At 40.8% G+C, this 15310-nt stretch overlaps 1 protein-coding gene across 1 annotated transcript; it reads left to right on the forward strand.

Moving 5' to 3' along the window:
- Positions 1-900: 900 nt before the first annotated feature.
- On the forward strand, positions 901-15172 carry RWDD1 (RWD domain containing 1). The gene is made up of 7 exons (XM_088480994.1): positions 901-1350; positions 5785-5853; positions 7028-7158; positions 9745-9888; positions 10852-10984; positions 12394-12456; positions 14708-15172. The coding sequence occupies exons 1-7, from the start codon at positions 1278-1280 to the stop codon at positions 14815-14817; spliced, it is 723 nt and encodes a 240-aa protein (XP_088337120.1). The 5' UTR covers positions 901-1277; the 3' UTR covers positions 14818-15172.
- The last annotated feature ends 138 nt before the right edge of the window (positions 15173-15310 follow it).

Raw genomic sequence — 15310 nt, forward strand, 5'->3', positions numbered from 1 at the left:
GACAGTAGTAATTCCCCTGATACAATGCCCATAGTAGTAGTGCCCCTTAATAAATGCCCACAGTAATAGTGCCCCTCAAAATACCCACAGTAGTAGTGCCCCTCATACAATGCCTGTAGTAGTGACTTTTATGCAATACCAACAGTAGTGCCCCTTACACATAATGCCCATAGTAGTAGTGCCCCTTACACATAATGCTCACAGTAGAAATGCTCCTTATGCAATGACTGCAGTAGTAGTGCTCCTCATGTAATGCCCACAGTAGTAGTGCCCCTCATCCCATGCCCACAGTAGTAGTGCCCCTGATAAAATGCCCACAATAGTAGTGCCCCTTATGCAGTGTTCACAGTAGTAGTGCCTTTTATGCAATGGGGCACTGTATAAGGGCTTGTGTAGCTATCGAGGGTGGGGGTGGGCGTGGGGGCGTAAGGCTGAAGAAATGCGTAGGGTGCCAAGAAACTTTGCACCGGCCCTGACGACGGGTCAATAAAAAATGGGGGCAGCCTAAGTGGCCACCAGGGGGTGGGGCTAAGCTCTATCCTGCTAAGGGAAAAAAAATTGTCTCCCACTCATCCATCAATGGTGGGTAACTATTGGTTCTCTGCCATCAATGTCATAACTAGATAACATCAGGTGGTCACCATCACTGTTTTGAAATCATTTTGTACACTCTAGCTATTACTCTATTCCTCCTCTATAGCCAGGTGGATAGTAACTAATGACGTACAGTAACTGATGACGTCAGGGTACAAATACTGAAGGGGATATATTCGCTACCATTACTGATGATGTCAGGGTACATCTATTGAAGGGGATATATTCACTACCATTACTAGGCAGCAGTAACTGATGACGTCAGGGTACAAAAACTGAAGGGGATCTATCCACTGCTGTAGCACATGCGATGCGGTGCTTTATTATGACATCATCAGGAGCGCCGTTTAAGACTTAACTAATCAATAGCACGCCTGCCCTGTACTTTTTTGTCTACTACATCACGTACAACGGAGGAGGATGGTAATGAGCGGTGGTGGTACTGTTAGCAGGCAGTCGCCAGTGTGACACAGCCCACGCTCGCAGCTGTAACGATCTACACGGCGCTGCGTGCAGCCGGGGCGTGAGGAGGCGGAGGACTAGGCAAGAGTAATCAATGACAGAGCGGTCGCCCTTTCTCTAAGCGTGGCCGGCAGCTGTACAGTCACAGCCAGGACCCGGCACCGGGGAGGCCGCACCACGCCGAGCAGCAGCCCGTGTGCCCGCTCCATGGCCGGCCAGCCATGACGGACTACGCAGAGGAACAGCGCAACGAGCTAGAGGCTCTGGAGTCTATTTACGCCGACTCCTTCACAGGTGAGCAGCTCCGCTGCCTCCCCATATACACCGTTCCCGGTGCTGCCTGCTCCCCTGCAGGGAGCGGTGTGATGTGGGGCCACCTCCGCTCTATTTCGGGCCACTGACTCGCTGCCGGCATCTATCACTGCGTCCGGGGACCTGGGACCCTGATGTTTTGTATAGTGTGGCTGTCACCCCCTGTGCTGCTCACCTGATATACCCCGACAGTGCGGATAAGGGTAACGCGGGTGCCGCGTGTAATAATACGTGTTTCCTCCCTTTGCACCGTAGCTGGCAGCTGCTGTATTCCCCGATGAGTCCTCTGCATTCATTGATAGGAGTGCAGCAACATCATAGCTCATCATTACACACATTGATGGCATTATTTATGCACTTAAACAAAAAACTGGAACAACTAAGTAAAAAAATCACTGTTATTGTCTTAGTCTTTCATATGCAAAAGTTCTCCCATCATCTAAATCACAGGTTCTAAAACTGGGTCCTCAGGACCCCAATAGTGCATGTTTTCCAGGTATCCTCACAGAATTACAAGTGGCATAATTACTCCACCTGTGGATATTTTAAAATGAGAAAATGAGTCCTGCCTGGGATGTCACTCTCTGCTCTGGTGCTTCTAGCACACACTGGTCTGTATATTAGAAGTTTGTTGCATCAGTGAGCTAGAAGCACCAGAGTAGAGAGCGACACCCCAGATTGCAAAGAGGAACTGCATTGGTTGTGACAGGCGCAGGGTGCTAAAATGAACATTATTCTGCGTTTTGATAATGTTAGGATTCAACTAAATAACCAGTATCTAGTGCTCAATATTGGCTTAAAATAGATGGACCAGAACAGAATAATATAGGACATTCTATGCTTTGTCATTTGTTTCTGGACATTATCAGTAGATCATCAGTCAGTATGGCACACTTAATTGCAGTGACTAATTTTAGCATAAATCATTTAATTTGTTCTTGGGTTGGGTACGGGATCCCGCTGTCAAAATCCTGATGCCGGCATCCTGACATGGTTAAGATACCGACACCTGCAGGTAAGTATCCTAACCCTCCCTCTCTGCTGCCTAAACCTATCCTCCTTCCTTAGTGTCTAAACCTCCCTGTACTTACCTTTTGGTATTCTAAGCGCCGGCATCCCATTTGCTGGGATTTGGACTAAATCCCCTGGGGACTCACAGCTGACCGTATTTCATTACAACATTTAGGCTGATGCTACATCTAGTGGAGTAATTTAAGCTTCATTTAATTTCTGTTCAGGAATTGTTATATCACTTCAGAAAACAAAAGTAAACTTGTCTCATAGTCACTAGTGTTACACGTGTGTGCTATTATTTTATCACTTGTACAAGGCATGTAAACTAGTCAGATTGTTTCCAATATCTGTGGACTTGCTCGGGTATTAATTTGCCTTTGTTTTTATTGTTATGGTTTTCAAAACTTTTTTTTTTTTTTGCTCCACTCAGTGCGTTTTATGGTGCATACACACGGTCAGATATTCCTTCAGATCTGCACAATAACGATTTTAAAAATTATATTCATATCTGAAGGAAAATCTGACAAATCATGCAGATGGTACAAAAAGCAGCTGCCAGGCTATTAACCAACCAGCCCCAACATTTAAAGTTGAGGCTTCTTAGTGCTTTATTTTTATCGGACTTCAGACTTTTTATGACATGGGAATGCACCTATTCTAATTACATGTTGGACTGTTAACACTATTAATAAATGAAATGTCACTGAAATATCCTTTATCCAGATTCTAGTTGAACAGTATGCATATGTAATAATTCAACATTGTTGGAATTACTTCATTTGCTTTACCACCACTATGGGGGAAGCTCCATGCGATGTTGAATAGTGCCTGGAATGAGTTCCTGGAGCTATTCAGTTGGCCGTGCTGTCAACCACGACTAGAGGATTTCTGCTTGCACCCTTCTGAGGTGTGAGTAGAAATTCGACTAAACCAGGGCCGTTATGCTGTTTTTGGGCTTGGCGCATGCATTAACAGCATCGTGGCTGGAACTTATGTTGGGGAATGCACGTTACAGTGACTAAACACCCGGCTTAAGGCACAATAAACTGCATCTCCCGACTTAAGTGCAGAGCGCGATGGGGATAATTGAATAGCTCTGGGAACTCCTTCCTGGCGCTATTCAAATCGCACTGAATTGAATTGCACCCTATGCTTTTATAGCACAAATTTAGTTATTTATAGCGCAAAACATACCACAGCTGTTATTCCATGGACAAAGTTAGAATACAAAGCACTGTAGGGAGGCAGTTATCCTAGACAGCATCTATAGCTAAGCTGGGCATTCTTCCCACTGTGTACTCAAATCCACCACTGATACCTTTCACACATACAGCCAAAACCTTTTTTTTTCGTCCCATAAACACGCTTTAATCCAGTTTATGCTATATATGAATAGTAGTGTTCACTCCAGCTCCGGCGGCTGGCAGGGCGCCGGAGCTTGAGAGGGCATGCATGCACTCCCGAAAAGGGGGTGTGGCCATTGAAAAGGGGGCATGTCTATAAGACGCATCCCCTTTTCGTCGCTCCTGGGGGCGTGCCCGGCACTTACGGACACGCTGGGCAGTCCCCAAGCGCTGCTGAAAGGAAGAATAGATGCCTGGCGCATGCACCCGGCGTCTATTTACTGGCGGTGACCGGGTCACCGCACATTTCCCCACGCGCAGGACACTGCGACCTGCGGGTGGAGACTGCTGTTTTAGCGGGGCGCTGCGCGCTAAGGGCATGGCGCTTGGGCGCTCCAGAAGGAGGGCAGGGCGCCGCGCCCCGCTAAAACAGCCTAGCGGGAACGCTATGAATAGTAGCCTTGTGTCGAAGTCCCGGGTCCACAACCTTGCTCTGTACCAGAGTTAGACTAAGACCCATGAAATTCCTAGGTTGACAGATCTGTGTATTTCCCGGGTCTAATGTCTTATACCCCTATAAGTGGGAGCATCACAGAAATCAGTGTATGCTGGCATGTGCAATGCATGTATGGAGTCAGAACTTACATCTGCTCATTTGGTTGAGATTGTTGGTTGAACCATATGAATTGCATTATCAAGGGGTGACAAGACGTGGTATTCTAGTACTAAAGGATATAGATTTATGATTAACGCTAACAATTAATATTTCAGAACTATAATAGTGATTGAGGAAGTACTTTATCTGTTTGCTAATCTTAATTTGTATCATATTATATTTTAACTTCACACTAGTAATATATATTTTTTTGAATTACATGTTAACTAAATGGTATTTAGTGTTCATTCTAGCACCCTGCACCTGTTACTACCCGTGCAGTTCCCCTTTCCTGCCTGGGGTGTCGCTCTCTGCTCTGGTGCACACTCTGGTCTGTATCTATGCAGTTTATTGCACCAGAGCAGAGAGAAACACCCCAGGCAGGAAAGAAGATCTATAAGGGTTGTGACAGACGCAGGGTGCTAGAATGAAGACTAGGTTTGTTCTTTTTAAATATTAACTAACAAACAAGACTCTCTTGAATCCTGTGCAGCGAAAACAAAAATTCCAACTCTACTCGTGTACAGATTAGTAATGCCGTGCATACATGTGGGTCATTCCATTTCAAGTGGACCAATTTTGAAGATCCTCTCCACCTGACCATCTCCATTTTTTTTTTATAACATTTTACAATGCGGGTGGCATCTATGTCAGACTAACTTTGGGAAAAATTTAGTTCACAATATGCAATCGTAGCAAAACTATAGCCCTCAAAGTGGGGGTGGCTGCAGCTCAAAATTGGAGATGGTCAGGTGGGGACTCCTGATCCTCTTGACATAAAATGACCCATTATACCACAATTTGGCGGATTGGACAGTTAATTTTACAGAACATTTTCGCAACTGACTACATATTGTCGAACATTCCGAATGGCCCGACAAATCCGATAATTTGTGAGCTGCAAGTTGGTCGCATCGGGCAATGTATGTGCTGGCCCAGACAGTGCTACTAACACTTCACCTGTTCCTTCACAGGGTAGGAACGCGGATATCAGGTGATCATACACTGATCACATTTTAGTGTATGGCCACGATATCTGCTGTTTGTCAGACTGTCCAATAAAATGTCTGTTACTTGGTAACTACAATTTGAAGCATACATGTCCTGCTTGGTATGAGAACATTTACACATTTATTACAAGATTCTTCTCATATTTAGGTATTTTTAGGTATAGTGAACTTTTAAGTGGGATAGCTATAACAATTTGTATTGTAGAACGGGCTGTTGCATCTGCAGCCTTTGAGGGGGGGATCTCTCATGTTGAGATCCGTGAAAATGTGTGGAAATGTTTCCATCAACCATGTTGCCCTTTTGCTAACATGTATGCAACCTTTGTGCTACACTGATGTGAACTGCTCATGACCTGATTTTCATGCACAATTCTTATTTCTTATTTTGTTTCAGTGTTGTCTACATCTCCATCAAGTTTCTCTATCACTGTGACATCTGAAGCAGCAGCAGAAGAAGAAGAAAGTACGTGTGTAGAACCCGTTTCTTGGGCGGAATTCAATTGTTTTCATCCCCTATCGCGCCCGAAGGAGCTATTCTATTTTTGCTCCTGTCGGGCGCGATCAGCTGCCAAGCGCTACATTTCAGCTCGCAGCCCCTGGGGGATGAGAGCTGTAATGTGCGAAAAGTGACATGTTTGGGCGCCCAAACATCACTTTTCGCGATCGCGCCCAGCACTTTGGTCGGGTTTAGCTGCTTTACGCGGCTAAACCTGACCTCTATGGGCGCGATCAGCGCGAAGAACGGCAGCAACTGAATGGCGGCCCGCGATCTCCTGTCACTTTAGACGGGAGATCCGGACCGCGTAATCAATTGAATTCCGCTCCTTGAATGCACAGACATATTTGTGCACTGTCCCTTGTCAATGTGTGCTGACACATCTGTTACTGACATAATTTGTACTGATGCACCATGGTTATAAGAAGCAGCAGTGATCTTTCCTATTCTAGTTGAATATTTTGACTAATGCATTTGTGAATAAGTAATATATGTTGCCAAACTCCAATAAAACAAGAGGGGCATGATAAATTTATCACACATTTTCTGAAATTGCACCTTTCTTTGGAACATAAATTTGGAGTACAGTGGCCAAACGCAATAACCCACAATTTGCTGGAGCCAGCTATAGTCGCTAGATTTAAAGCAGGAATTAGTTTAAAGGCCAAACCAACTGGTTTTGCCTCTAAACTAATTGATACTTTTAAATCTGGCTTCTATCTCGCCAGAATCGTGCGGGCTTGGCCTCTGCTCTTCTAGCTTGTATTTAACTAATGGCTTTAGGTAACTAATTACTTTCATTTAGAAGACCTGCTTTGGATTTCTGTTTAAGTAAAAGGTCACAATGGTATTTATATAGTAAAATACTAAGACTTAAAGTAGTCTGTAGAACTTGTGTAAACTAGTAAGTTTGCTTTAGTAGCTTTATAACTTTCTGTAATTTTTCAATAAATTTGCAATCATACAAGATTCATGTAATTATTCTGCTACATTCTCTGCTTGTGAAAGACAAAATTTCAGGTGAAGTCTATCGGCATGTAAGGTGAACAATTATCAGTGTCGCTCTGACTAAATCATTGTGAAACTGCTGCTTTTTAAGACCAAAATTATGATAATGTTTTTCCGCTATGTTATTTTACAGATGTACAAGTAACACTAAAGTTTACTTATGTGGGGTCGTATCCAGACCAAGCTCCTCTTTATGAAATAGTTTCTCAAGAGAACCTTGAAGATGCTGATGCATCTGGTATACTGACCTTATTAGAGGAACAGGTAAGTCCTAGACTTTTATTTAAAGGACTGCTAAGCCTGTGTACTACTGCTAGAAGCCTTTTGATAATGTGAAGAAAGAAAATGTCGTCCTCTTCAAAGACAGTGTGCAATGTCCTAGACTTTTCTGTAATGTTCTGTGCAGACTGTGTGCTACTGATGGAAAGCCTATTGGGAATATACAAGGTCTTCACCAATTTTCTAGATCTGCATATTCTTATGTTAGATCTAAAAGCTCTTGCTCCTGTTCGACATGTCTGCGGATGGAGAAATGTAAAGGGAAAACTAGGAGTAGTTTAGTACTATATATAGTAGCTATATAATGCTTTATGTAGTAGCTGTATAGTGCTATATAGTATTTAGCATTATATAATAACCATATAGTGCTATATAAAAGCAGAACGTTTGGTCTGATGCATAAATGAGAAAAGACCTCTGTACTGATGTCTGAGCAGCAGCTGTTGCTGCTGCTCAGCCTATTCGATGTTCACCATTACTAAATAATTGCCAGTGTTTACAGATGTGACTGCATTTTTTAATGTTTGGCTGTGTTTAGAATATACAGTCAGGTCCATAAATATTGGGACATTGACAGAATTTTCATATTTTGGCCTCTATTCACCACCACAATGGCTTTGAAATGAAACAAACAAGATATGCTTTAACTGCAGACTTTCACATTTAATTTGAGGGTAATTACATCCAAATCAGGTGAACGGTGTAGGAATTACAACGGTTTCTATATGTGCTTCCCACTTTTTAAGGGGCCTAAAGTAATGGAACAAACTAAACAATCCTAAATCTAACTTTCACTTTTTAATACTTTGTTGCAAAACCTTTGCAGGCAAGTACAGTCTGGAATGCATAGTCATCACCAGATGCTGGGTTTCATCCCTGGTGATGCTCTGCCAGGCCTCTACTGCAAATGTCTTCAGTTCCTGCTTGTTCTTGGGGCATTTTCCCTTCAGTTTTGTCTTCATCAAGTGAAATGCATGCTCAATCTTATTCAGGTCAGGGGATTGACTTGGCCATTGCATAATATTCCACTTTTTAGCCTTAAAAAACTCTTTGGTTGCTTTTGCAGTATGCTTCGGGTCATTGTCCATCTGCACTGTAAAGCACCGTCCAATGAGTTCTGCAGCAGTTGACTGAATATGAGCATATAATATTGCCTGAAACACTTCAGAATTCATTCTGCCGCTTTTGTCAGTAGTCACATCATCAATAAATACAAGGGAACCAGTTCCATTGGCAGCCATACATGCCCACACCATGACACTACCACCACCATGCTTCACTGATGAGGTGGTATGTTTTGGATCATGAGCAGTTCCTTTCCTTCTCCATACTCTTCTCTTCCCATCACTCTGGTACAAGTTGATCTTTGTCTCATCTGTCCATAGGATGTTGTTCCAGAACTGTAATGGCTTTTTTAGATGTTGTTTGGCAAACTCTAATCTGGTCTTCCTGTTTTTGTGGCTCACCAATGGTGAACCCTCTATATTCACTCTTATGAAGTCTTCTCTTGATTGTTGACTTTGACACATATACACCTACCTCCTGGAGAGTGTTCTTGATTTGGCCAACTGTTGTGAAGGGGTTTTTCTTCACCAGGGAAATAATTATTTTGTCATCCACCACCGTTGTTTTCCGTGGTCTTCTGGGTCTTTTGGTGTTGCTGAGCTCTCCGGTGCGTTCTTTCTTTTTAAGAATGTTCCAAACAGTTGATTTGGCCACACCTAATGTTTCTGCTATCTCTCTGATGGGTTTGTTTGGATTTTCCAGCCTAATGATGGCTTGCTTCACTGATAGTGACAGCTCTTTGTATCTCATATTGAGAGTCGACAGCAACTGATTCCAAATGCAAATGTCACACCTAGAATCAACTCCAGACCTTTTACCTGCTTAATTGATAATGAAATAATGAGGGAATAGCCCACACCTGTCCATGAAATAGCTTTTGAGTTGATAGTCCCATTACTTTTGGCCCCTTAAAAAGTGGGAGGCACATATATAGAAACTATTGTAATTCCTACACCGTTCACCTGATTTGGATGTAATTACCCTCAAATTAAATCTAAAAGTCTGCAGTTAAAGCACATCTTGTTTGTTTCTTTTCAAAGCCATTGTGGTGGTGAATAGAGGCCAAAATACAAAAATTCTGTCAATGTCCCAATATTTATGGACCTGACTGTATGTACTGCTATCCTATTAACACAATACCCCACTGAGGACATAGCAAAACAAATAATGCTCTGAATTGAAACCAAAAGCTACTTTTGCAGCCATTCTAGAAATCTTGTCATTGATGTACAGTATATAATGGGTCTTAAAATCTGTCCAGTCTTCTGTAATGGCATGGAGTACCCATTTTTCCCTGATATGTAAAAGTGCCAGTAAGTACAAGTCTTGAGCACAATAATGAAATGTGGAGATTTCTGTAAGAATGTCTAAAAAAAAATAAGGGAATTGAACTAAATATGTTTTCTACACATGCCTAAGGTAGTAATGAGCAGGCCAAAAGGGTGTTGTTAAATCCAGAAATATCAGCGTGATGGGTTGTTAAATGCTTGTTCCAATCTTTTCTAGGCTCAGGAGAACTTGGGAATGGTGATGATTTTTACACTAGTGTCTGCAGTCCAAGACAGACTAAATGAAATTGTAGACCAAATAAAATCTAGAATAGAAGAGGAAAAAGTAAAGAAGGAAAAAGAAGCAGAGGAAGCAGAAAAGGTAAGTGTTTCTCTTGCAAGATGATGATGCTGGATTGTGAAAGGTTATAGTAACATTATTTCTTCCAGAAGTAGATATGCTTTACAGTTTATAACAGTGGTAGTGCTGTAGCTAGTTCCCTATTGCTAACAGGACTGTAAATCCAAATGAGATTTAGATTATGCAAGATTACATTAAACAATGTGTGCAGTCTGAAGCCATTCCCTGTATGTACAGCATGCTACTTGTGTTCAGTTATGCTGAAGTTACACTCTGCATGGGAATGGGTAAAGCTGGAAGGCCTAAATTTATCCAATACTCCCAGTAGTGTGCTGTAATTAGGGAATTCTCTTTTGGTATGCTTTCTAAAAATCCAAATGTATTCATATGACCGGACTGTCAATGTACTAGATTGCTCCGTGCGTATGTGTTCATTTAACTTGGATTCAGATCTAACAGAATTGTTTGCCGTTTATTATATGGGTGCGTTTTCAACTATTTGTGTATATGATCGGGTCTTGTTATTTGGAGTAACATTGCTGATATTTCTATCTGTAATATCTTTTTACTTAGTTGTTTTTCCTTGTCCCTCTATGCCTGATCCAACACCAATGGTAGAAACAATACTCTAGTGAATTTACTTTACTCCTCTTTATGGAAGATTTTTTTATGTATCGAACGGGCAACAATTGTACATGTCTGTATATACCATGTTCTCAAGAATTTACACCCAGTCTGCATACTGTACATCCATGGGAGCTGTGGGCACATTTGTGCTGAAAGAAGAAGTGATCACGTTGTTGGATATTTCTCAATGTTCCTGTTATGCGTGGTGTCTTTGGCACGCTATGAGTGTAGTAGACCTTATAAGTTGTAATAATTTTATAACTGATGTAACAGTTTTCTGTACAATAAATAGTGTAGTGCACAATTCTTACAGATTAGCAGGAATATTTCAGCATCACTAACTGCTAATTCTTTTAGGTTGTGTTCCATGGAACTCCTGTGTCCATAGAAAGCTTTCTGAATTGGAAAGCGAACTTTGAAGCTGATATAGCAGAAATTAGAAAAAAAAAACAGAAGGAAGAGGAGCAATCAGGGAAAAGTAAATTAACTGGTAAGTCTTTCATAGCTTGCATGTTATTCATTCCACTATAGCATGGTCCCACTTGTTCTTCAGTGCTGAGATAGAGGGGAAGTAGTTAGCAGACCAGTATGAATCCTGACTGTGAAAGCCCGACACGTGACTTAAGATAGGCGTCGAAATACTGACTCCTATCTTAATCCTGACGCGGGAATACAGACAGATGCCAGCCCGAATGAGGTAAGTCGGAGGTCTCTTAGGTGTTAACCTCGCGGTGGGGATGGGAAGGAGGAGAGCGTTGGGTTTAGGCAGCATAGCTTGGCTAGCGTTAGGTTTTGGAAGGGTTAGGCACGAAGGGAGGAAATTTAGGTTTAGGCACTAACTGGGAGTGTTAGGGTGCAGGGTGGGGAGGGTTGGGCTACAAAAAGAAGGCTTATGGGCAGAAGGGAGGGGTGTAAGTATATTTTCCTTGCCCCTGTCGGGATACCGACCATCAGGGTGCAGCTTGTCGATATTTTGACAGGAGGCATCCCGACTGCCGATATTACATACCCATCCTGCGCTAGAGTAGGCAAGATGTTCTGTTCGATTTTGATTATCAACTTGGCATGAGCTATCTCACGGCTTTCAATGGTACATTTTGTAGGCAGCAGTGTATTGTGTAAGTTCTTTCAACCATGTAGCCTTCACTAAATTGTGCAATTGATCACATTGAATGCGGCTTTACTACGCTAAAGGTGCCCATCCACTAGACGAGCTGAAAACGACTTCACAATTACGACATTGTAATCGTGCAGTCGTTTGTCAGTCTGTGATGAGCCTGTACTGAACAAGCAGTCGTTCAGTGCAGGCTCATCAATTATCAGCAAACATGCTGAACCTGATGATACTGTCAGATTGTCCAGCATGTTTGCACGATGATAGATGTCTAAACGACCAGCGGGCACGCGCATCGCTGGTCGATTAAGACCTTTTTACAAGCGATTTGCAAACTATTTATGAATGAATGATATCGTTATTGCTCACATAGATTGTCTAGTGGCACCTTTACTCATGTGTTCATATTCCTTCCATGCTTCTGTTAAAAATGCAACAAGTGTTAACTAAAAAATTATTATTTTTTTTTTTTATGTTATTAACTTATGTTCCTTTTATTGTACCTTCATTTAAGCACAACTAACACCATTTAGAGCGGTTTTATTTAAAACATTCTTCCTAAACTGCCTATCCTATGATAATGATGCTAGGATGTACTTTATGCTACAGTTATTAACCTGTATACATTTTCTTTGGTATGTAAAATCATGGATTTTGTATAAAAGTACTACCATTAATTTTTGCTGGCTTTTTATTTAACATATGCTACTTTTTTTTTTCTTTATAGGCGATGGCTTTACAAGATTTAATTGATCTTTAATAAATATTTGTCTTTGTTTATCCAGGAAAGCAGTTATTTGAAAGAGATCATAACTTGGATACCTCCGACATTAAGTTCCTGGAAGAAGGTTTGTTATGGCGCTTTCTTTGTAGTGAGCAGGTTATTATCCTGTCTGCTTTATTTGTACCATAATATTTAGATCTAGCACCATAGAACACATATTTAGAAAAAGTATTTTTGCAAAATTGACTGATTACAATACACTAGATTTATTTCTTTTTCATTAATCAGCAGTTAATAACATATTGCTTTTTATCTCATGTTAAGCATTTATTCAGTAAATGCCAGCTTTTGTGTCTAAAGCAGGTCTGGTGTAGTATGAACTTTGCTTGAATCGCATTTGTGGTGGGATCGTACTCTTCTAAATTTTGGTCTCCCCAAGACTTCCTATTGTCCAAAATAAGTGAAGGGCAAGGCTGCTTGCCAATAATTTTTTTTTCAGTGTTTATATGAGCTTTTCATTAATGCAGCAAATTGTACAGGCACATATCATAAAAAAGGCAAATGTTTTGGTGCAAAACAATGGTCCCTTCCTCAGTGCAACATGATATACTGAGGAAAGGGCCATTGATATTCCCCTATATATTTGCCTTTTTTATAATGACACCTTTTAACTTTTGTGTACCCAACTCCTTTGCGACTAAAATGCTTATAAGGAGGCGAAAGGCATTGCCATTCTTTATAAAGTAAGCTTTCCCTTGCCACTGTAGCCTCAGAACTGTGAATAGATCGGTACAAAGTCAATACCACCAAGTAAATTAATTACCTGCGTTAATGGGTTTAATTAGGAATGGCTGGTTCAGTTTAATATTAGATACTGTATATGTTGTATGCCAAATATATGAGTCATTTCCTAATATGTCAGTGTTCAATACAAAATTACAACTTTGTGAACCCGTAAATGTGAGTAAACTATGTAAAAGAATCTTAACTCTTTAATGATATTATGGTTGTGTCCATTTATTTTTAAAAAATTATACACCCGCACACACAGTACACACACAAAATAATCACATAAATTCTTACATATATCATACAATCTATTGTCAGCCACTAAATCCACCTCTGTGCCATCATGATCTTCACCCTATCTTGTAATGTACATCAATTGTTTTTTTATATCTTTTGAGTACCACATTTGTTATGTCTACCATTGAAGTGTATACTGTATATATTCAAGCCTTCAAAATATTGTGCAATTAAGTTACTGGGGTTTGGATTTCATTTTATAGTATATTTATACCAGGATGATCATTATTCACACCTCCATTCTGTTGTGAAACAGGAAGGTGCAGCCACTAGGTGGCTTATGAGTCTTGAGAGCTGTCTTGAAAAATCACATAAATCTAGCTAAAACTTCTTCTGTTCACTTTAGTCTGTATTGAAAGTTCGTTCCACTACCAAAATTTCCTGTTCAGTCCTGTCCTCTATACATTTAAATCATTCTTTCATTTTCATACTTGTTACACTCAAATTAAAATTGTCCAGGATCATGTGCAATATTTCTTAATGGTTTGTTAGTTTTGGGATTCTATTACTTCTGGCACAGATGGTCGGGGTGTTTTCCCTTCCCCTTGACAATCACAAATTGCTGGTACACACTATACTATTTAATGTACTAAGTAACGATAGCTCGTTCCATCCTTCATTGAAATGCACTAATGCAGGCAATATAATTTGATCGACCGTGCAGCACGGTCAATCAAACTATCTTGTATGTCGTAATAGAGGGTACACACTAGACAATGTAGACTATTTGTCGTTCAAATGTGACAAATCGTCCCGATATCATCCTAGTGTGTACCCACCTTTTAAGGCCGGTACATTACTAGATGTCTAGTGTGTATCGACCTTGTTAACAATGGGTGCATACACACCTGCCGATGCCTGGAGCCACAGCGCGACAGCTGGGGGCACCCGCTGACTATGCATGCAGGCCCGATAGATGTTTCTGACTGTGTGGGGGCGCGCATCGTCAGTGACATAGCTGGTACACACTGGCCGATGTGGACGATATGTTGTCCGATCCGTGGGAACAGACGACATATCGTCTAGTGTGTACCCAGCATTAGAAGCTGATTGCTATGGCAACTTCTCCACTTTATCGCTCTCGTATGTTTGATACATCTCCCTAATACAGCAATTGTCATTTCCTGGTTGTTTACATATAGAGTTTGGCACTGTAAATGTTTGCTTTATTTTGTATAATACTGTGATACCAATTATTTTATAAGACAGTGAAATGGGAAACTGCACTGATAAAAATGTGCTCATCTGCACATAACAAATAATGCTTTACATTATCTTTTACTTTACAGCTGGAAACAGTGTTGAAGTGGATGAATCTCTATTCCAAGATTTGGATGATTTAGAACTTGATGATGAAGATGATCCAGACTTCAACCCAATTGATCTAGAAAGTGACTAAAAGTCCTGTAATAAAATGGTCACAGTATCTGTGACTGTTATAAGCATACACGCACTGCTATTATTATTATTATTTTTTTTTTTTTTTTTTAAGTTCTATTTTAATTATCAGGAGAATATTCTTCTGATCACTTTCAAAGTTGAGCTAAATAAATTGATTTAAAATCTGTAACTTGAGAAGCTTTTAATTGTTAATTTGCACTTTTAGATTAGAGACACTATTGTAATTTTATACTTGCCGCTGGCACTAACAATGAAATATGTGACATTCAGGAGAATGTGAGACTTATGTACATTTTTTTTTTTGCATTTTGTGATCTCCTTTGTGTTGCATTATACACTTTCCTTGGCATAAAGATCAACTGTTTGCTTGTGTGCTGTACACCAATCAGCCATAAAATTAAAACACTGGCAGGTGAAGTGAATAACATTGATTATCTTGTTACCTTGGCACCTGTCAATGGGGTGATATGTTGGAAGCAGGAAAAATAGGC

Source organism: Taudactylus pleione, unplaced genomic scaffold (assembly GCF_031769625.1).
Source record: "Taudactylus pleione unplaced genomic scaffold, aTauple2 ptg000259l, whole genome shotgun sequence".
NCBI lineage: Eukaryota > Metazoa > Chordata > Amphibia > Anura > Myobatrachidae > Taudactylus > Taudactylus pleione.

Excerpts from the sequence above, each read along its gene's own strand:
- RWDD1 (XM_088480994.1), top strand. The coding sequence starts at position 1,278 with ATGACGGACTACGCAGAGGAACAGCGCAACGAGCTAGAGGCTCTGGAG. Across the intron at positions 5,854-7,027 it reads AGCAGCAGAAGAAGAAGAAA|ATGTACAAGTAACACTAAAG; the intron begins GTACGTGTGTAG and ends GTTATTTTACAG. Across the intron at positions 7,159-9,744 it reads TGACCTTATTAGAGGAACAG|GCTCAGGAGAACTTGGGAAT; the intron begins GTAAGTCCTAGA and ends AATCTTTTCTAG.